This window comes from Nymphaea colorata, chromosome 2, assembly GCF_008831285.2.
Source record: "Nymphaea colorata isolate Beijing-Zhang1983 chromosome 2, ASM883128v2, whole genome shotgun sequence".
In the NCBI taxonomy this organism is placed as follows: domain Eukaryota; kingdom Viridiplantae; phylum Streptophyta; class Magnoliopsida; order Nymphaeales; family Nymphaeaceae; genus Nymphaea; species Nymphaea colorata.
The window spans coordinates 5006992-5027999 of record NC_045139.1 but is presented as its reverse complement, the minus strand read 5'-3'; the positions used below and the strand labels follow the sequence as shown (position 1 = coordinate 5027999).

At 39.0% G+C, this 21008-nt stretch overlaps 4 protein-coding genes across 8 annotated transcripts; 2 read left to right on the top strand and 2 right to left on the bottom strand.

The window, feature by feature from the left end:
- The first annotated feature begins 443 nt into the window (after nt 1–443).
- LOC116247192 (uncharacterized) lies at nt 444–9043 on the top strand. 4 transcript variants are annotated; one of them, XM_031619209.2, is made up of 4 exons: nt 444–563; nt 750–842; nt 6297–7148; nt 7883–9043. In XM_031619209.2, the coding sequence occupies exon 4, from the start codon at nt 7908–7910 to the stop codon at nt 8922–8924; it is 1017 nt and encodes a 338-aa protein (XP_031475069.1). In that variant the 5' UTR covers nt 444–563; nt 750–842; nt 6297–7148; nt 7883–7907; the 3' UTR covers nt 8925–9043. The 4 variants fall into 4 exon arrangements, with proteins under 4 accessions (XP_031475069.1, XP_031475068.1, XP_031475067.1 ...); XM_031619208.2 differs by having other exon boundaries at nt 7849–9043; XM_031619207.2 differs by lacking the exon at nt 6297–7148.
- Nucleotides 5055–6953, top strand: LOC116246805 (pentatricopeptide repeat-containing protein At3g26782, mitochondrial-like). Its single transcript, XM_031618673.2, has one exon. The coding sequence runs from the start codon at nt 5055–5057 to the stop codon at nt 6951–6953; it is 1899 nt and encodes a 632-aa protein (XP_031474533.2).
- A 215-nt stretch (nt 9044–9258) lies between the features above and the next one.
- On the bottom strand, nt 9259–12533 carry LOC116247193 (vesicle-associated protein 4-1-like). 2 transcript variants are annotated; one of them, XM_031619211.2, is made up of 7 exons: nt 12226–12533; nt 11930–12000; nt 10603–10684; nt 10252–10379; nt 10054–10131; nt 9699–9824; nt 9259–9545 (listed from the first exon to the last, which is right to left on the bottom strand). In XM_031619211.2, exons 1-7 carry the CDS (start codon nt 12368–12370, stop codon nt 9516–9518), a joined length of 660 nt encoding a protein of 219 aa, XP_031475071.1. In that variant the 5' UTR covers nt 12371–12533; the 3' UTR covers nt 9259–9515. The 2 variants fall into 2 exon arrangements, with proteins under 2 accessions (XP_031475071.1, XP_031475070.1); XM_031619210.2 differs by having other exon boundaries at nt 9259–9540; nt 12226–12529.
- A 2964-nt stretch (nt 12534–15497) lies between these two features.
- On the bottom strand, nt 15498–20634 carry LOC116248593 (fruit protein pKIWI502). The gene is made up of 5 exons (XM_031621475.2): nt 19985–20634; nt 19054–19153; nt 18843–18938; nt 18678–18758; nt 15498–15735 (listed from the first exon to the last, which is right to left on the bottom strand). The coding sequence occupies exons 1-5, from the start codon at nt 20554–20556 to the stop codon at nt 15673–15675; spliced, it is 912 nt and encodes a 303-aa protein (XP_031477335.1). The 5' UTR covers nt 20557–20634; the 3' UTR covers nt 15498–15672.
- Between the last annotated feature and the right edge of the window lie 374 nt (nt 20635–21008).

Sequence of the window (21008 nt, the reverse complement as noted above, 5' to 3'; positions counted from 1 at the left end):
ATAACACTAAATATGATATTCCACTACGATTGGACAAAGTTAAGATATGATTACGTATAAATTGTCAGTTTTTATGTTGGTCAGACGTGAATTTAGTTGTAAAAGAATAGAGTCCGAATTCGAGTTTGGATCATGGTTACATACAATCTGATTAGTCGATTTCAATAAAAACTAAATCCACCCCAAACTAAAATCATTTATTTTAGGGGAAAAAATTAAATGAGAGAATCAATTTATTTGTTGTTTCTTTTGTTATAACAGTTCATAAGAAATCAAGTTATTATGACGTTTTGTGGGCAGCAAATCTAGGGGCCGCATTAGATTTAGATAACCTAAACCCGGACCCGGTCTACTCTCGGCATTCACTGTGAGTCTGTGAGTGGCATTTAGCTCAAACATGCAAAAATTACAGTCGGCCCCTCCTCGTCTATAAATACCAGAAGCTAGGGGCGTCTCGATGTCGTCATAAGGGAGAGAGAGAGAAAGAGGAAGAGGCGCGTCGGTGCCGTCGTCTTCCCTCTTTCGTCTCTCTTGCTGGCGGCGGGTCGATTTTTCTTATCTAGGTAATTTCTTTTGTGTCTTCTTCTCTATGGTAGTTTGTCTCTTCAGGACTTTCGTTTCTGGAATTAGGGTTTTCAGCGGACAATTTTTACGTCTTTCACTGTGCCTTTTCTCTTCCATCGAGCAGACGTCTCCACGGGTCTTTTTCTTTTGTTTTTTCTTATTGACTCTTGGGGACGGTGTGCCAGGGTGGTGCTGGGGCGGAAGAGAAAGGAGTTGACTGTGTGCCAGAGATCTAAGGGGGAACCTAGTGGTGGTGGCTCTGCTTCTATTTGTATAAGGTAAGAAGGCTGAGCCTGATCTATCTTTGCAGCAATTTTCTCGTTGCAGTTTATATTTTTCCTGTTCGTGGTTTGTGATGTACACATGTTCTGTGTTTCACCGAACAAGGTATATATTGTTCTGGTGCTTAACGTTTGATTGTTTGTGCTTGCTTCTTTGTTTTTCTAAAAAGTTCCAAAATGGAGGGAAGATTGTATATTTGCTTCTCTTGCTGGCTGCAAAATTGGGTTGTACAAGTGAGCAAGTTTCTGTGTAATGTGTTGATAACGATAGAATGAGATAGAATTGGAAGTTACAATCAAAATATATAGAACATTTCCATTTAAAATAAGACAGCTCATATTTGCAACTGGTGAATTATTGGTCATTTTGAAGCAGTTCCTCCTGCTTTCTTTTACCATTTTCTGAATTTAATTTGCTGAACTTAATAATGTGGTTTAATCATCTACTGAATTGCTGAATTTACGATATTTGTGTTTATTTGTTCTTATAAATTTGGTTGACAATGTTCGCAGAGCTTAAGTTATGAACTTAGGATATGATACTTCAAATACTGATCTATTTAATGGTTGGTGAAAGTACTGGCATGTGTTAGATCAAAATGCAGAAACTTGGTTACAAGCTGACTAAAATTGATTTGTACGAGGACCATCCTAGGTCTTCAGCCCAGATGCTAAAGAGGAGATTGATTTGTTGTGTGGGATCAGAAGTATGGGTCTTGCTCAAATAGGAACTTGATCAGTTCTTATTAATGGTCGAATGATATAAGAGAATATTCTCTTCATGTAGCAGGTGATCTTTTTTTTTTCTGAGAGGTTAGGAACTTAGGAGGGTTGATTTATAGGAGAATACATGTTTTGGCATGTAGATTTGTGTTATTAGATAATTTTGGTTCTGTTACTGGCAAATATTGAACGCTTCCAATCAAACACTATAAATGTGGACAATGAAAATTTTTTGTTGCTTTCAGACTTTCAGTTGTGGAAGGCCTCATATCATCGGCATTGACATAGGCTTGCAATCCGCAATCTACATTATGCTTGACCAAAGCATGGATTAATCCTAAAAAAATGGTTGATAAATAAGCTGTTGTGAACTTGTTGATTTTGATGCCAAGAATATGTATCATTCAAATGATCAAATCCTTCATTGCTAATCTGTGCAGAAGTTTGTTGATAAAGGGGGAAACTGGAAAGGAGTTTCCAGGTTGAGTTCCCCCACTTGATAAAGATATAAGAAGAGAAGAGAACATTTAGTTGAAAGCCTAAACACGTTGGCAGAAATGTAAAGTTTAAGTGATATAGTATTTTTTTTGCTGTCAAGAGAACTCACAGATGTTTGTGGCCACACAAATAGATGGGTAACTTTGTGAGATTTTGGGGTGGCTTTCTGGAAAATTTATGAACAAGAATTAGACACCAGATAAGTATATCCTGTTGGTGATCAATGAGTACATGAAAAATTTCTTGATGTCACTAAATTGGTTCAGTTCACTAGTTTTAGGCATTTAGGTTATTCATTTAAAGCCTACAAGTAAAAATTAGCTATATATATATATATATATTATAAGTAATTGGACTATTGGGATGTGAAACAAACTGTTGATTGATAGTATTACAGCATGGATTTCTTGATGTAACTAAATAATTGGTAAACGATTTGATGCACATGAATTCTATTTTTTTGGAGTCAAGTACTTGAGATGCTTATTTAGCAGTCAGTTTTTTTTTTTTTTTGGTTGTAAAAGTTGAGTTTTTTTCTGAAACACAGGTTGTTGAACTTGAAATTTTTTAATGATATATCTTTAACCCCAATTTAATATTCAATTTATATCTTGTTGGTTGGTATTGGTTGCATAAATGCAGTTCCCATTTTCTATTCTGTAAATTAGGTGATGAACAGCCTTTTTTTTGTCACTGAACTAGGCTAGTGTTCTAGAAGCTGACAAAAATTACCATGCCTGTCTCTTTATGTTCATGGAAATATAGTTGAAGATCGGCCAAAGATGCCATCTCAGGGTAGGTTCTTTTGTTTGGAGGAGTTCTCCGATCTCACTAATTATTTACTTCTTGCAAATTCTAAGAAAACTAAGACGAGTCTGTTGATTTTTTGACCCTTAACTTTCTGTATATTTATTTTGTCTTTTTTCTTGCCCTCGAAAGGAAAATGTTTCATCTTTACTTTATAGAAATAAAGGTAAAGAAAAAGGATGTGTTAGGTATCTGTTCTGAGCTGAGTCGTTTGCTTTACTTGAGTCAGTTTGAGGTTACGAAGTCTTAGGGAGTTTGGTTAGTGGGTCGGTTAATGGACCCAGTACACAGGTTGGGGAGGTAATTAGAGAGTCTAACCCACCCCACTTATTGCATGTATAAAGCTAAACAGAGATTAAAACCCTAAAGAGAATGAAATTCTCCCTGTTCTAAGTGAAGGCTGGGCTTTCACCGAGAGTTAGTGTGCCTGAGTTGCTTGTCAGCGTGAATGTGAAGGCTAACAGTATTACATGCATTCTTTCACATGTATACTTCCTTTTATTTAGAGTCACAGAAAACGTGTTTTTTGTTTTTGACAAAAAATCGATAAATTAAATGGCCGTTTAAAAATTAAAAAAAGTGTTTTCTTAAAAAAAACGTTAAAAACTAAAAAAACACGTTTTAAACCCGTTTTTGACGTGTTTCTTTTGCGTATTTTCACTTGTTTTTCATTTTTTATTTTTTTCAGTTTTTTTAATGCCAAACAGTTTTTTTTCATTTTCTATTTTTTATTTGTTGCAAATCTACTTATCTTTTGATGTTTGTGTTATTAATTTCTCACTTATTTTATTTTTCCCCCATTTTTAAGTTTTTAAAATTTTTAAAAATTTACTGTATTTTTTATATTTTTTTATGCTCGCCATATTATACCCGAGAAAAACCTCGCCGTTTAAAACTCTGAGACGTTACTATGGAGAGAGTATTTAAAAAAAAAATTCTTTATTTGACTAGTGAACAGTATCCATACAACTAGGACCTTTGTTGGGACATCCTGTTTGTTATTAATTTAAAAAATTATATGTATTTCTATATAGTATCTACTTAATATATACAAAAACTTAAGAAGATTCACCTTCTTTTATTCTGATCTATATTGTCAAAGGCTTGCCTAGGCTCCCTGGTTTCGCTGATCACTTAGGCTAGCTGTTCGACAAAAAATTCATTGCTTAATCTATTTCTATCTTGAGTGCCTAATGTAATTTTTAACTAAATTGGTAATTTTTAGGTTTTGTTTTGGATTTTGGGTTCAAAAATTAAAAGTAAATTTAGTAGTTGGCATTTAGGAAACATTAAGATTTGTCATTCTCTATAACATTGAGAACCATTGATATTTGCATGTGAATTTCTGTTTCGGGTGCCATATAACTTGTGAACCTTAGTAGTTCAACTTCATTAAATTTGATCTTCCAAACACCTTTTTATATTTATTGTGAAGCTATGAAATGTTTAGTGTGCCTGTGTTATCCTGCATTTTTTTAATTGTTTTATTGTTATAAGTTGATGGTTCTACATTTCTTTTTTGTTGACTATACGTAATAGCATTTAGTATTTTATGTTATTAGTTGGTCATTGTTGAGGCTCTGCTTAGTGTTTTTAACCACATAGATCCGGATTAAAGTGATTAGATACTTATTGTTTTTTAATTTAAACTTTAAAGTAAAGATTGAGGAAGCATAATATTCTTGAATTTTATTTTGATGAAACTTCAGAACAGGTAAATCCATGATGTTTTCAAAATTTTTGCAGCAAATCCTGTCATATATAATATAATACAATTTGAAAAATGTAAATAATAAAAACTCCTTTTACATTTTTTGTTTATTAATTTATGACATTACGTTGCTTTAGTTACATGCTTATGGTCCCGTTAAGTAAATTCTCTGAAGAGCTCACATTGAAGGAATACAGGGTTCAAGCTTTTGTTCTCGGACACTCTTTATTTGATCTGTTCTGTTCTGACCTGCCTATGAACTCTTGTAAAGCCTGGTTGGGTTTGTGTATGTTTTTCTGTCAATTAATTTGTGCTCTTCCTGCCAAATTATAAAGGCATAATCGAAATAATGGAAAGAATGGGTTTGTCAATCTCATACTGGTTAGGCATGAATAAGGGGAAAATTGTTGTTTTTTTATCTCTAACTACTTATTTTGTGTTAACAAGGTGGAGAGTCAAGTAAGGAATTAATGAAGATTCCCTTGCCAGCATCACAGATAGTGAAACGTTTCATCTTTGTTGAGGGTCTAACACATAGTAGCTGCCTACGGTTCCTTTCTCACTGGAATGATTCTGTCATTACCCAGAACCATAAACGTATAAGTGCTGATGTTGATGTTGCCTCTTCCTACAAGCAATTGTTGATGGACAGATTTGTGTCTCTCCTCACTTCTTCTTCCAATTTAGCATCCTTGCATCAAGTCCATTGCCAACTCTTGGTCACCGGTTTTCAACACAGTAACCTTTTGGCTGCCAAGCTGATAACGTCTTATTCACTTTATGGTGGTATCTTATTTTCTCGCCTTATCTTTGATAATGCTAGGGAGAAGCACATCTTCCTATGGAATGCAATTATTAGGGCTTATGTCAAAAATGGACACAACCTAGAGGCTGTGAGCTTATACTCCCAAATGCTTAGCCATGGGTCGTTGCCAGATAAATTCACCTTTCCATTTGTTCTCAAAGCATGTGCTGAGTTATCTTACTCTTTCATTGGGCAAGCAACACATTGTCGTCTTATTATCATTGGTTTGGACACTGATGTTTACATGGGGACTGCTTTATTGCATATGTACGCAAGATGTGGGCTAATGGACCATGCACGACGATTGTTTGATGAAATGCCTATTAGGGACTTGGTTTCTTGGAATTCAATGATTTCTGGATGTGCACAAAATGGTCGTGCTGAAGAGTCATTGATGTTGTTTCGTGAATTGCAGCTATCAGAGAATTTGGTTACAGTCGACGCGTTTACAATTGTTGCTGTCCTTTCTGCTTCTGCTCATTTAGGCTCTTTAGGTTATGGTAGGTGCATTCATGGTTTCTTGATGAGAAATAGAATAGAACTTAATGCGATTGTTGGAACTGCACTTATAGACTTGTATTCCAAGTGTGGAAGTATAGACATGGCCCGTCAGGCATTTGATTTGATAGAGAGACCTGATGTCATTTCTTGGGGTGCCCTGATTACTGCATACGGTGTTCATGGACAAAGCAATAATGTGGTCCAGGCCTTTTCAGAGATGTTGTTAAATAATGTGAAACCAGATTATGTTATGTTTGTGTCTCTACTTTCTGCTTGTAGTCATGCTGGCCTTGTTGATTATGGTTTGAAGTGCTTCAAATCCATGTCCTTAGAGCATAACATAATGCCTGGGATTGAGCATTATGCATGTGTGACTGATCTTCTAGGTCGTGCTGGTCGTTTACAGGAGGCTTATGATTTCATCAAAGCAATGCCAATTGCACCCAATACATGTGTTTGGGGAGCATTGCTCGGTGCTTGTCGGATTCATCGAAATCCTGAACTTGGAGAGGTTGCAGCACAAGAGCTATTTCAACTCCAAACTAAGGATACTGGGCATTTTGTTTGCCTTTCTAACATATATGCTGATGCTGGGAGATTAGATGATGCAGATAAACTTAGAATTGTGATGAAAGACAAAGGATTGGCAAAGGTTCCTGGATGCAGTTTTATAGAGCATGGTAGGATTATTCACAGTTTTTTGGTGGGAAATGCATCGCATCCTCAGTTTGAAGAGATTCATTTAATGTTAAAGAGTTTAGCAGCACGAATGGAGGAAGTGTGCTCTGAAATACCAAGGAGCACTGTGATTGGTGATCTAAACTCTCCTTTGAAAAATCATATTTTCTCTATTCATAGTGAGATGTTGGCAATTGCATTTGGGATCATCAATACAGCTCCAGGTACAACCATTAGGATCAGCAAAAACCTTCGAGTCTGTGAAAATTGCCACAGTGCTACTAAGTTGATATCAAAGATTGTGGAACGAGAAATCATTGTGAGGGATGCAAACCGTTTTCATCATTTTAAAGGTGGTAGTTGTTCGTGTGGTGATTACTGGTGAAAAGCGAAATCAAATGGAAGAAGTGGTATCGATGAGCTATTTATATAGCCTTAATTACTATGTGAATTTTCCACTTTTGAAGTGAAAAACAGATTGGTGCGGTATACTGTATCAACGACATGCTGCATTATTTGTCATATGATTGTGTGCCATGGCGGCAACATAGCATCTCCCAAGGCTTTCTTGATATACCAGGTGCTTCTTCCTTTAGCCCCTCTAGACGTATACCAGCATATTCACATTGTTTTTCTTTGGTTGAACTTGAGAGATGCAACACGATGGTGGTGTTTGGCGTTTAAGGTGTAGCTTGTGGAAACTGTATCTGTCTGAATTCTCTCTTTTGTGGTATACCTTATAGAACATAGATTATGAAGCCATGAAAAAAAACGTGCATGCCTCCAATATGGGCAGTTGGTTCTCTCATATTTGATCCCAAAACGTGAGGCTGCTGGACCCTGGTTGTTTAGTTGATTCTTTTGTGTGCATGTACTGCTGGACCGAGCATGTCAGAATCATGTCTAATCAAAATAATGTTGTAATGTTGTGAGATGGGGAATGTAGATATAAAGGAATTTAATCTGTGGAGTTGTTCGGCAGTAGTGAGTGGTTCCACTATAGAAGCTTCAGGGGCTCCTGTTTTTGTCTCTGTTTTATGTGTTTTTTGCATGACCCAGCATAAATTGTTGGTTTTGTGTACATGGTTCTAAATTATGATCTGTTTATTCTGTAGATAACTCTGAATGGCATCTTCATGTAGGCCTGTTCTTCCTCTATTTCTTGATGTTTTTATTTTTTATTGTAGAATGTGTTAATGTCCATGAGAACTGTGAATGCTTCTGTGGTGAACTGTGGTAAAATGGTGGAAGAGCTAACATTTTCCTCTTCTCTTTGTGAGATGCACTTCCTGGTATCATCTTACAAAAATGCAGGTATTAAGCTGGTTTTTAACACCAGATGGACTGCAAGAAGTTCTTGCAACTGGTTGAAGAGAAGAAGAAGAAGGTCCTGGAGAAGCAGGAAGCCCCCTTGAAATGGGAAGAGAAATTGGAAACTGCAGCAAACGCAAAAGCTGCTGCTGAGGCAAAGGAGAAGAGGAGGTTGAAAGCTGCTAGACGAAAGAGGAAGGCCTCATTATCTGAGTCCAACGATGACAGTGACAGTGGCGACAGAAAACTCTCCAGGAAAAGCCACAAGAAACACAGAAAGCATGACTATAGCGCATCATCGGAATCTGATGATGATAGTGATAGCAGCAGTGGTGGCTGGAAGCTGACAAAAAAGTCACACAGGAGACACAAAAGACATAGCCATTCTGATTCATCTGGTGAAAGTACCAAGAGATCTAGACGCAGGTCAAGAAAAAGGAGAGGGTCGGAGTCCGATGATGAGAGTGGTGATGATGACTCACGCAGAAGATACAAAAAGCATGTTCACTCGGATTCCTCAGGTGACGGTGAGAAGAAATCTCGACGCAGGCTCAGGAAAAGGGCCACAGGATCAACCTCTGATAGCAGCATTGATGGATCAGAGAATGAATCTGGGAAGGAGCAAAGGAAGGCACATTCGCATAAGCATGTAAAGTCTTCGAGGCATCAAAGCCCCCTATATGTTTCTTATTCTTCCGATTCAGGTTTGGAGGGTCCCAATGTCACTAAAGCCAGGAAACCACACAGTAAGCACCATTTCCATCATGATAGCAGTGAAGATGATGGAGATGATAAGCACAGGAAGAGAAGCCACTCAATGGGGAAGACATCTGATGACAACGGTGATGAGCCAAGAGAGCACGGCAAACATCGCCACCATGGTCATCACCATCACCGTCGTCATCACCACCACCACAATGATAGACTGGATGACTGGGGGGATCATGATCCACCGACTGCAGAAGCAAATGGGAAGCATGTAATGGCTGCTACTAATGGCCAAGCCGTGAGAAGCCCAAAAAGGGATGTCAGTTCACCCTTTTGAATTCGTGAATCTGTGGACTTGTCTCCATGACTATCATTCTTCTATCATTACTTACAAACTGATTTGTGGGATTTACTGGCCTACAGTTATCGTAATTCAAGGAAAATTGACGGATGCAATCTCAAAACTCATGAGTCATGCAGAAAGCTTTCTTATCTGGCTTTGCATGTGAGTAGTTGTTGTATGTTTGCTTTTAGGGTTTAGCGGTTGAGCGTGAACGATCCCGTCTACAGAAGTCGATTTCTGGTTTTCTTGCCTTTCGGATTTTTATAAGCTTTCAAAATCAATATATGCAATGAGGAGTGAGAGAGAGAGAGAGAGATTCTTGCTGTCCTGGTTTTAATTTTTGTAAATGCCTCCGTAGTCTCTGTTACAAGGAAAACTAGTTGGGAATCCTTTTTTTGCTTACACATGTTGGCAGGCTTGACAAACATCTTAAGATGTGCTCGGTTCCATGATTGTCCCCTTCAAATTCATGGTTGGTCTAGTTGGCAAGCCTGATTTGAGAAGAAAGGGCTATGATGCTTTCGCTGTGGACGCTGGAGCTTAATGTCTGCTGCTCGGCAATAGACAGTTCTCCTTGGTGCTCTGCTAGGTAGCGTTTGCGACGCTCCTTCTGCTCTTTTTAGCACAGATAGAACGGTAGGTCAGTTGCTGGTAAATGTAGTTCAGTTATCAGGTTGTGTGTGTTATCTTGCAAATGTGTTACAGTGAAAATTTTGTGGAGAACATTTGAACATGAATCTCAAGAATAAGAGGCGTTAGGAGTCTTACCCATTGATCAACGGCGTGGCCTTTGTTGTCGGTGCTTAGTATTTTGCTGTCCGAACCAGTCGGGGTTGATATCTTCCGTGCTTCCGTCTCTGCTTCTATTAGCTGCTTATTAAGTTTCTCTAGTACCTGTCTTATTCATAATATGAAAGGGAGAGAGTGAGAGCATTAAGATCCGGCCGTACTAGTCTAAAAACTGGCAACCATTAACCCAAATCACCCTTGGGTTGGCAACCATTAGCTCAAATCAATACTCTTCAGTACCATTGGGTTAGCTCCCTTCAAAAGGAACTGGCATGGTTAATACACGCCATACAGTCACTTTGTTTGAGAGAGAGAAAGAGAGAACTCTTGTTACCTTGGAAGGTATATTTGGATCTAAAAAGACGACTTTCATGACCTGTTCAACTGCGACTGCACTTCTTTGCTCTGCAAACTGCAAAAAAATTTCATGCATATGCAAATACAAGGGGGATTCAGATCTCTTCACGGCTAAGAATATTGATGAAATTGGGAAACTTGCATGGCAGAAAGTGGGCAGTGGAGATGATGTTACCATCTCGTTGGAGAACTGGCCTCCTCTCTCGACTTTGATGCTCACGATCTTAAATTTATCTTTGGTCCTAATTTTCTTCCCATCAGAATCTTCTGCATTCTCTTCTGGGGGCTCGACAAACTTGAACACTGCAAAACAGTAACACTTACAATCAAGCCGGTACTTATTTCCTTCTTTTCATTTTTTTTCCCTTTTGGCAAGTATGGTGTGTAGTATGAGTTTCTTTCCAGTTTTTGTGAGAATACTCAGGCGCTTACTGCAAATTGTGGATCTTAATTCACTTGGGATCAAACCAATCACAGAGAGAGTTTTATGAAAGGGAAAACCCTACGAACATCAATCAAAGAGTACCTGTGGCGATAATGGATTCTCTAGGAGCGAGCATTCCACTCGGTGGCCTCATGAAGCAGCTTTTAGGAGCTGTTGTTTGAAACTGTTACAGAAACAAATTTTGTTATCGCTTCAGATCCAAATGAGTTGACCGTGTATTTTGAAGAATTGGAGTTCAAACCATGATATGTGGAAGGATTGTGGACCGTGGACTTCAACTATTTTCTGTCCATATTGCCTTGGTTTGAATTTGGGATGACAAGCGACTCCTCATTGGTAGCGAATGGTTATCCATTAAGCAGGGAAATACTATTTAAAAAGCAGAAAAATATATTGGTGTTCTTACTATTGAAAGAATACACTGATAGGGTCAGCTACCTAGGTAACCTTCAAAATTAAATACCACCCCTGTATCGATAAATCTCGTTGTGAAAAGACCCATTACTGGCTAATTCATGGGTAGAGTCAAATGATGTGAACTGTGCAAGTTACCAACTCTAGATCATGGTCACAAAATTTTGTGAAAAACATGAGAAGTTGAAACTAAGACAGCTTTGTTGCATCATTATTGCATTATTTTAGACCAAGTGATGTTTTGGGGGACTCGTCTCTCGCCATGATATTGGTCATTCCAAATCTTGCAATAAAATACTGTTGCTTTTATAAACTGTATGACAATGTTCATGGAGTATCTTTAACATCATTTAATTTTGAATAAAGAAAGTTTGACTACAACCTACCCTATCACTTCTCCTGACATTGCCTTTCCAAAATACTTGCAAGAAATTTCCCGGGAACTTGAAAGCTAGCCTTATGAGAAGCTGTTCAGAAGCACGAGAGTAAAATATTCTTTTTTTCTTCTCTTTTCCGGCTGTGAAACTTGGTATGATGAACAACTCTTAAAAAATGAACATTTCGCTATGGAAATATATTTCCTTGATATTATAAGTTCCTTTTCGTGTTAGAATAACCCTATTTTTCTTCTTTTTAATTATTGATTGCCACTATAAAACGTTTCCAAACATAATATTTTCAAACCAAATTCGTTTTCGTTTCTTATGTCCTTATTGACACCTATTGTCTCCACAGAACAGCGACACTGAAGTACGTGAAAAAGACTTGGTAAAAAGTTCCTTCCAGTTTGTAAGTTGTCTGAATCTTCAGAAGTTTACATTCTTCAGCTACGAAATTTGGGTGCAAACGATTAGAACTTCCTGACCATGCTAAGCAAGAGAGATTATAGTCATAAACTAAGAACAGCTAGAAAATGGTAAAAATCAACTGTTGTGCATGTTCTACTTCTGTTATTTTTTTACTTTTAAAGAGTAATGAAGCTGAGAGAAGAAACCTTGAATGCCACATTTGAACGGCTAGTGTTGACAATCTTTACTGCACTTCGGACCTGTTTTCCTGGTTCATCTTCACAGAAACAGCAATTTTTTTCACTAAATAAACGGAAAATATATGGAAATAGAGAACCAATGATTCCGGGTTAAGATCCCTGAAGCATGTTGCTAGCTAAATTCTTAGTCTATCCAAAAGGAAGAAGGGAGAAAGTAAACTTCCCCTCTTGCTTCTGTCTCGTTGTTGCCTGCTGGTGCTGACAACGGTGGTAGTCATGTTGAAGGTGAAGAGTATACTTACATGGAAAGTAGAGGTCAGAACTTGGATCCAGACGGAGACGCCTTTTAATTGGAAGAAAAGATCTCAAGATGGTCACAAGTGTGGCTCTTCTTCCACAGGAACGATTCCTCTCCACCTCAACTTCAGTCTCTACTGCTCTTGCCATTCCTCTCTCTCTTTCTCTCTCTCTCTCTCTCTCTCTCTCTCTCTCTCTCTGGAGGAGAGGGAGCGAGGAGCTGCTGTAGTATTTTGTTGCTTTGGACTAACAAGTGCAGCATTAACTCCACCTATTTGTTTCTTACTAACTTCAAATAGTGAAATGAAGAGAAGAAAATTCAAGGTTTTGGCCACTTGGAATCAGCTATTGACCCACTTTTGTTAAAACCCTGTATCACATGGGTGCCAGTGTGAGTGGGAACAAGAGTACGGATGCGAACACGAGTACAAAACATATATATATATATATATATATATATATATATATTAGACTCTCATATACCAGATCTTAATCGGAATCATTTATGCCATCGATTTTAACGAGATAAAAAATAGAGATTTAAGACATAAATATAGAAGGCAATATGTCCTTTCAAGAGTCCAAAATACATCTCAAAACAGACAATGAATTTTTTTAAAAGAAATTCATTTGCTTTCCTCTTTCCTCTCTCACTCTCTCATTCCTTGAAGGGTATTTTGGATGCTTAAAAACAATTTGCCTTCTGTACTTGCAATTAAATCTCCACTGCTTGATTTCCTTAAATCGATGGTTTAGATGTTTCCATCAACATGTAGCTGTGATTCAGTTTGTTAGCTTAAGCTAAGAGCACAGGAGGTTGTGCTACAACGTATCCTTAAAAAGGTAATTGATGTGGAAAACAAGCATGGGACGGTGGAAAAAAAAGCCTACATGCACCCAAATTTGGGTTTGTTTGACAAGCTGAATGGTATGTAACTGTTTTAATATGGTATGTAACTGTTTTAATATGACTCAAAAATAAAGGTAGATTCATAGAACACCTTAAAAAACGTCTTATGAATCTACTCTGACTTTTGGAGCAAATTCATGGAACAAGTACAAACTGTTCTATTTGCCAAATGAGCCGAAAGAATCCACTCAACTCCAAAGCGGAGGAACAACAAGGCAGAATGTCATGCCCTGTGAATATGACGTTCTGTTCCGTGCATTAATGTCCTCCTAAGACACGCCTTAGGCAAGTGAAATTTTCTCTCTTTTAATTTCAACCCCCTCTCTCCAATGTCCCATGCGGTTTGACATAGATGGTTGGGCCACCAGCATGCATGAAGGCTAGCAGTGGTTGGATTTACCTAGGGCGTCAACCTTTTGCACAAGCCAAAGTAGAAATTAGACTTAGGATGGAAGCACTAGCATGGAGATTTGCCATTGAGCAATCAGCCGAATCTACCTAAGTGGCATTTTTTCCTTGTCATAATATTATGACTTTTTTTTTGGGTTCCAACTCCTAAGATCTTAAGCTTTTGAAGAACTTGCATACTCATCGCAATAGTAAGAAGCAAAATCATTTTCTGCTAAACGAATCATGCATGCTGCTGGTTTCTGCAGGGTCATGTCCAGAAATGATGCGTCATACGTATTATTTTCTACTGTAAGTTCTGTGTGGAAAACACTCCCCCCTCTTTATTTATATATATTTTTTGTATGTCCTTGCATGTGTGACCTGTCCACAAAATTGGAAAGGAGTACAGATAGAGATACAGACAATCAGAAAGTTCACGTGCTCATGTAGCCTTGTAAAGAATAGATCTAACTCCACCGTACATTTATTTACTATTTTGGTTTAATTTTCTTCCCAGTCTAGATCAATATCCAGGCTTTGCCAAGATAGCATGACTTCTGACCTAAATTTGCCTTCATATTTTCCATGTGCACACAAGCTTTGCACTCACGCAATTTGTGAGAGGCAGGGGAAACCACATGCTTGCACGCAGACACAGGCACAAGCATGTGGTAGATGCAAACTGTGAGAGGCAGGGAAACCAAGTTTACGCCACGGAAGCAGAAGGCCCTTGGCTGAGCGACCATTTTTTCTTGGGTTGCTTGGAGGAGATGATAAAAACAAAGTAGAGCGAACAGAGAAAGAAGAGTAACTCATGAGAAAACAACCTTAACTGGATTTGCAGAGTGAAAGAGGATTACTCGGATGAAAGGTATGAGGCAGAAGACCTGAAAGATCAGTACCTCTCCAAAGTGGAGCAAGCAGCAGAGTTCTAGTTGTGAAAGTGAAACCACTTTGCCTAAGAAAAATATACATGGTAGGTGTAGGCAAACTTCGAGCAGTTTATGCTAAGAGACACACCCCAGGCATTGAACTCTCCACTAGAATTACCACAACTCGGATCGGTATGTCCCTAACCAAATAGGGCTAAGCTAGTGTTGAAAATGCCTCGAGACCTTTCTCTTTCTTTACATGGGTGAGGTTGATCGAGACCCCTTGGTTAAGAGGATGACACCCCTGAGCTTGCACGCAGGCAATCAAGGAGGTTTTTGTTAGGAAAGTTCAGTGGCTCTGACACTGCAGCCTGATCTTTCTCACGGAGTTTTTCCCCTAAAGCATGTTGCACTTACCAAGGGCTTTCTCTGGAGGGGCAACTGCGTGTAAAAAACTTCACGTTTTTTGCTTTCTTTCTTTTCCCTTTTCTTTTCTGCTTACTTGTGCTGAAAGAGTGCCAGTCTGCAGGGTTTGCGTAATTCAGAGGTCTAAGTGAAATACAGAAGCAAGTGGAAAGAACATCCGATCTAAGTATGCAGCTGAAATTTGATACCTTTTGTCATATTTGACTGAGAATTCCAGCCTTATGCTCCATTCATATGTGCCTTGTGCACACTGAAAACAAAGTGCGCGTCCCCGCTCAGAAAGCCGTGCTCAGATCAACAGTCAATTCCAGATACAGATGCACGAGATTCAGTAGTGGCTTCGGCAGAACCAGCTTGTCACGTTACCATGGTGGAGCCCTAAAAGATGCAACCGTGAATGAGAGAGCTATGCAATGGCAAGAATCAGCACTTGGTGCAATGATTTCTGGGATAAGGAAGGTCACATAAAGAAACTTAACGTTTTTGGTCCACCTATTACAGTTTATAAGGTTCAATGAACTTCTCGTGATGTCATAGGCATGTTGAATACCAACCATCTATCTACAGGTGCTGAATGTTTTTTCTTTTTCTGCCAAAGGTACGAACGAATATGTGCATAGTGCAACATTATTTCTGACCGCTGTCTGCAAAAATGTGTTCAATAGTGCGCATCTGCACATGCTTAAACTCAGAAGGCATCTCTTATTGTATATCCTCATGAATTGTTACAGAGGTAAAGTTTCTCTGTAAAAGAATTACTACATCAAATAGATATTTGAAACATCGGAGAAATAATGAAGCGGTGCTTTTACTCTCCAACAATCGTTACAACATTGAAGTCCTGCTGGCTGCAGTTAGAAGTTCTTGAGAATCTTTTTGCTTGAGACACCATCAGCAACAAGAATGGAGGTGACGTCCTGAAGCAAAATGAGGGAGAAACAGGTGAGAAGAAAAAGAAAATTCATGAAACACAAAGAGACCATAGATCATTATAAAGATAGACTGAAGGTTGTAAAATTGACAAGCAGTAGAAAGATTGACATGGAATTAAGACGAATATTATTTGAATGAGATTACTCTAACTTTTCCTTTAGGCCTGAAAAAATTTGCCAAAAGCAGTATGTTTTCCCAAACAAGATAAAACTACCGTTATGCAAAAGTTTTGTCACTTATGTTTTTGACTATTTTTTTAGTCAATTTCTTATCTAGACCCACCTTGAGCATTCAACATTTTCATACTTTTGTTACTCTTGTTTCCCTAGTAGTTAGCACAATCAAACAAGGAAGCCTTTACTTGTTTTTTTTCCTATTAATAAAAAAATGGCAAAACTTAAAACCTTGTTCCATCGCTAGCGATAAAGGAGCAGTTCTGTGATGAGCTCAGTGGGTATCATAAATAGGGAGGTCAACCAAGCATAAAACTCCATTCTGAAATGTGATTTGACCAATTACCCAGATATGTATTTATGACTTGTGGAAAGGAAAAAAATGTGTTAAGGAGAATATGGTACAAATGAGAGAGAGAGGCCAGTGTGCCTCTTGCAGTAACAGTAGGTACGAAGGAGGAAGGTTCACAGGTTGATGCAAAAGGCAACTTATAGTCACAGAACATGATAATACCATAAGAAAATAACTATTTAAGTAAAGGGCTGCCATGAGATAAAAAACAAAATGTTCAAATTTAATTGAGAAAAATGGAGTTGTTAGAAGAACAATGATGCCCTGCTACTCACTTGTGATGACTGACGACAGATTAGACAGTGGAGAAAAAATGTAAGAATATCTTTGTCCTACCATGGTTGATCTATTAAACTGGCTGATGGCCAAATCAAAGGAATTTCATTATCATAGTTTTTCACTTCTTGTGGTGGTGAAAATAAAGAAGTTTACATCCTTGACAAACAATTCTGAAGTTGCAGTGTTGCACAAAGCAGAAGGGGCTACAAAGTCCTTCTGACACGTTGACAGAATGGCCACACTCTCATGAAAGGGAACTGATTGTGTACTACACATCTTTGTGCCATTACGCATGCTACAGTTCAACTTCATAGTAAATAAAATTTGTCTCCAATTGGGAACCAACTCATATTCTTAACAATGGTGGAAGTTCATAAGTGAAAGAAGATAGATAAATAAGATGGAAGTATTGAAGAAGAATGAAGGAGTAAACTATTTTACCAGTTGAGAGTAGTTTATGTGCCCTTGCGAGGAGTTACCAGCTACCTTAGAAGATTGATATCCTAGTTCAGGATATCATACTTACGGAGGAAATCCTGTTTTTGTTAAAGATTGATAAACGATGAAATCAAGTACAAGCCATGGTAGATGATAGGGGCGGGACCCTATAACTGGTATCTATCATCATAACATGGGATTTCCTAGATTTTCTTAAGAAAAACTGATCATTTTTAGTCTTCCCAAACTGAAACCTGCAACAGTATTAACTTCTCACAACCAATGATGTTTAGATCAAGATGTTAACATCGAAGCCAAGCAAATGGGACAAAAATGTTGCCTGCAACAGTATTAACTTCTCACGACCAATGATAATCCCGATGAAAAACCTGCAACAGTATTAACTTCTCACAACCAATGATAATCCCAATGAGGGATTATCACATGTACCTTTCTCAATCTGTTTGGAAAAGACCTTATCACCTTATGCAACATGATGTTCATAGCATAGCAGGAATATTTCTAGATGGATGACAGGATAAGGCCATCTTTACTCTAGTAGCCAAAGAACAGAGGTTGATAAAGTCAAAGAGAAGATTTCAAAAAGCATATGGTTGTCCAAGAGGAAATCACCTAAATAATGACTTGACACAAAATAACTGTGTGGGATAATATTAAAGCTAATCAATGAGGATCTTAAACTTTACATATTCATTTTGTAATTTGTACTACTGTACCCTGTTTCCAAATGGAAAGGGAAACATATAATATATGATTGTTCCATACGTACAGAAAAATCTGTCCAATAAATCTCCTGCTTTGACCATCTGATTTTGGCTGGAGTTATGTTATACGATATTAAATGTCGAAAAGAAAGTTTTGCCTTGAGGTTTATGGGAAGAAAACATGATACTGTGCTCGTCTTGAATTTCTCACATCATACTCATGCAGCTATCCGTTGACTCAAAAAGCACACAAGAAAATTTAACAATAAACAGGCTGAAAATATAGCTATACAAGCATGGTTTGCAAACAACGATCAATAGCCCTGAACAGCGGAAGGCGACTCAATTTTCAATTGTTTGAATTATTGCAGTCACTGAGTTTTCGTTCCATCACAATTTTTCCTCAAACTTTTATTTCCCTTTTCATAGGCAACTTCTATTCCTTGGTTCTCATTCAATGCTCATGCCTTTCAAAGCATATCATAAACCAGCATATGAATCCAGCAAAAGAGAAGAATGTTGATTCTGCAATAAATTGACAATAGACCAACTCAGCATGCTACTCCTTACAACAAAGGAAAAGCAAAGAATGCCTTGAAGTGCCTATCACAAGTCCTCCATTAAATTTAGCAGGCCATCGCGATCTATCTTTGACACTCCAAACAGAGCCCATAAAGGAGGAAAGAAGCATGGCCTTACTACAAATATCAGAAGCAGAAAACACGACAAATATTAAATTTAGTGAACAAGATTCTAGTGAACAAAGAAAATGATGGGAAATAATTTGAACTACAATATTACAAGCAGAATACTCACAGCCAATATTGGATCTACCAAACAAGTTTGTGGCAAAGACAGAATAATCATACAGTGATGGAAAGAAAGTTATAGAGATACCATCTTTTTGGAAGCGACAAAGCCAACTTTTTGTTTACAATTTGGAAAAGTCGGAGTAGTACCTCAGCCATTTGCTTGCGACCACAGAGAACTGCACCAGTAGTTGAAGGATCCAAAATTTGTTTTGCTCTAGCAAATGCTGCCTGCATTTTTTCTTTTCTTTTAGAAAACTATGGTCTATAGCATCTCAAAACTCTCATACAGTTTATTGTGCTTAACAAGGATACCTGTACATAACCTTTCTCTCCTGTCCATCTATCATCTGGTTGTGATAGGACAGGAATTACGTTAACACCAGAATATTCCCAGTCCTTGAATTTATCCTGTGTAACCAAAAAACAAAAAAAAAAGGTAAATAATTCATTAACTTTAAGCATCAGCTCAGGATCCACTTAAGTAAAAGAAATAAAACCACATAGAAGAGAACTATCTCCATACCTGGTAGGCCATCCTTTGAAGATTTCTTGCTCCATAATAAAGGCGCACATCTGGACGCATCTTTGCATCAAAACCTGATTCTATAAGGGCTCGAATGGGACTGCACGAGAATTAACAGAACAGAAATGTGAGCCCATAACTTGTAGCACAAGAAAGGAATGCACAATGAGGTTTTTCTTTCTTTTTTCTTTTACTCTCAGTTCTCCGTCCCAAACTTCAGGCAGAAGAGAGGAAAAAGAAAATTAAGCATCGGAAATAGAATTATACCATGACAGTTACGCGGTGTGGCACAATATGAGGAACTCAAGTAGAAATTGAGGTATGTAAGCCAATAAAGCAAGATACTAGCCAAACTAGTAATTTCTCACATCTTCTGCCATGCATCATGTAGCACTATAAAACCCTGGGAATTCCTAATACGGAAGCTAGGGCTAATACCCAACAACCAATCCTCTGAGTAAAACTAATTCAACCATCACCATGGACGGGAACTCATTTCGGCAACAAAAGCAACCTTACATCTTCGTACTTTGATAGAGCATCTCCTTACGTTAGCTAACCGTACAGAATAACAACTGAGCTGGTTCAACTTCATCATGTTCTTCATACTCAAGAGCTACAGTAAGAGCTTCTAACAAGCCCCGCTACAGTCACACAATCGCGGAAGTATAATCATCAGTAACCAATTATGCAATTTACTGCAATCGGCTCAAAGGAAAAGGAATCAAGAGAAGATACTATTGTATCTGATAAATTTGTGCTCGGAGGTCCATTATCTCGAGCTCAGAGAAAAGATCCAGTGTGAAAAAAGGAAATCAAATTTTCTATGAGACGAAGTCAGAGTCCCCAACTTTTCCGAAGATGCTCAGCAGAAGCAAGATAATCAACAATTCCTTTAAGCAGGAAGTTAGGAAAGGACAAGAGATCCGACCTGATCCCAGAGCCAGTGGCGAAGATGAGGACGGAGGAGAAGGACTCGGGCGGGGAGATCTCGGAGATGTTGAAGCCCTTGCCCATGACCGGGCCGAGCTCGACGACATCGCCGCGGCGGAGCCGGCAGATAAGCGAGGCCGCGGACCCGTCGATGTCCTTGATAAGGAACTCCAATTTCGTGCCGGAGGGTGACGGAGGGGAAGCGATGGCGAGGAAGGCCGGCCGGCACTCGAGGGCCCTGACCTGGAGATACTGCCCCGCGGCGACATACGAGGCGGCAAGGCCGGGGCTGTCGCTCAAGTCTACTGAGACGTGGAAGAGAGACTCTGCAGCGGGCTCCACAACGGAGACGGGCGCTCGCGTCCAGAGGATCTCCTCCTGCTTGACGGAGGCGGCGACGGAGACGGCAGAGCGGCGGAGGCGGTGGCGGAGCTGGTGGCGGGTCAGAAGGAGGAGACGGGGGAGGGGCATGGTGGCGGCCCGGTCGGGAGAGGCATGGAACCGTCGACGAAGGGAACAGCACGGAGGCGGCGAGAAGGACGTAGAGGCGGTGGCGGTGGCGGCGGCCATCGTGCTCTTCGGAGATAAAGCGCGGGCGCAGTCAGAGGGCAACTCGGTCGACGGTCTCCCAAGGGTTTGGGAGAGACCAGAAAGCTGAATCGGACGTATGATCCCGAGTCGGATCAGCATGGGACCCACCACGACGAGCGTTGATTCTGAACTGCGTGGAGAAAAGATGAGGTGGGACCGTGGTTGGGTACTAAACCCGGTCGTGTATGATCCGAATTGCTTGACTTTGGATCTCATATTGGATCTTCAGAATACCGTCTTACAGTTTTTAGCCAATTAAGAGTTTCAGCTAAATTTCTTATGGAGCAACAAAGAGATATTTATTTTTGAATAGCGAAGGAAACAAAAATGTATTAAAAATTAAAAAAGCCGTAAAAAGTTTTGACCAAATGTATTTTGATCGATAATCAAATCCATTTGCCACTCAGTAAGCCGATTCAGCCTCACACCAG

Excerpts from the sequence above, each read along its gene's own strand:
- LOC116247193 (XM_031619210.2), bottom strand. The coding sequence starts at position 12,370 with ATGGCAAGAGCAGTAGAGACTGAAGTTGAGGTGGAGAGGAATCGTTCC. Across the intron at positions 10,685-11,929 it reads GTTCAAATGTGGCATTCAAG|TTTCAAACAACAGCTCCTAA; the intron begins GTTTCTTCTCTC and ends TTTCTGTAACAG. Across the intron at positions 9,541-9,698 it reads GCCACGCCGTTGATCAATGG|AAGGAGCGTCGCAAACGCTA; the intron begins GTAAGACTCCTA and ends TAAAAAGAGCAG.
- LOC116248593 (XM_031621475.2), bottom strand. The coding sequence starts at position 20,556 with ATGGCCGCCGCCACCGCCACCGCCTCTACGTCCTTCTCGCCGCCTCCG. Across the intron at positions 19,154-19,984 it reads GCCACTGGCTCTGGGATCAG|TCCCATTCGAGCCCTTATAG; the intron begins GTCGGATCTCTT and ends ATTCTCGTGCAG. Across the intron at positions 18,939-19,053 it reads TTCAAAGGATGGCCTACCAG|GATAAATTCAAGGACTGGGA; the intron begins GTATGGAGATAG and ends TTGGTTACACAG.
- LOC116247192 (XM_031619207.2), top strand. The coding sequence starts at position 7,908 with ATGGACTGCAAGAAGTTCTTGCAACTGGTTGAAGAGAAGAAGAAGAAG.
- LOC116246805 (XM_031618673.2), top strand. The coding sequence starts at position 5,055 with ATGAAGATTCCCTTGCCAGCATCACAGATAGTGAAACGTTTCATCTTT.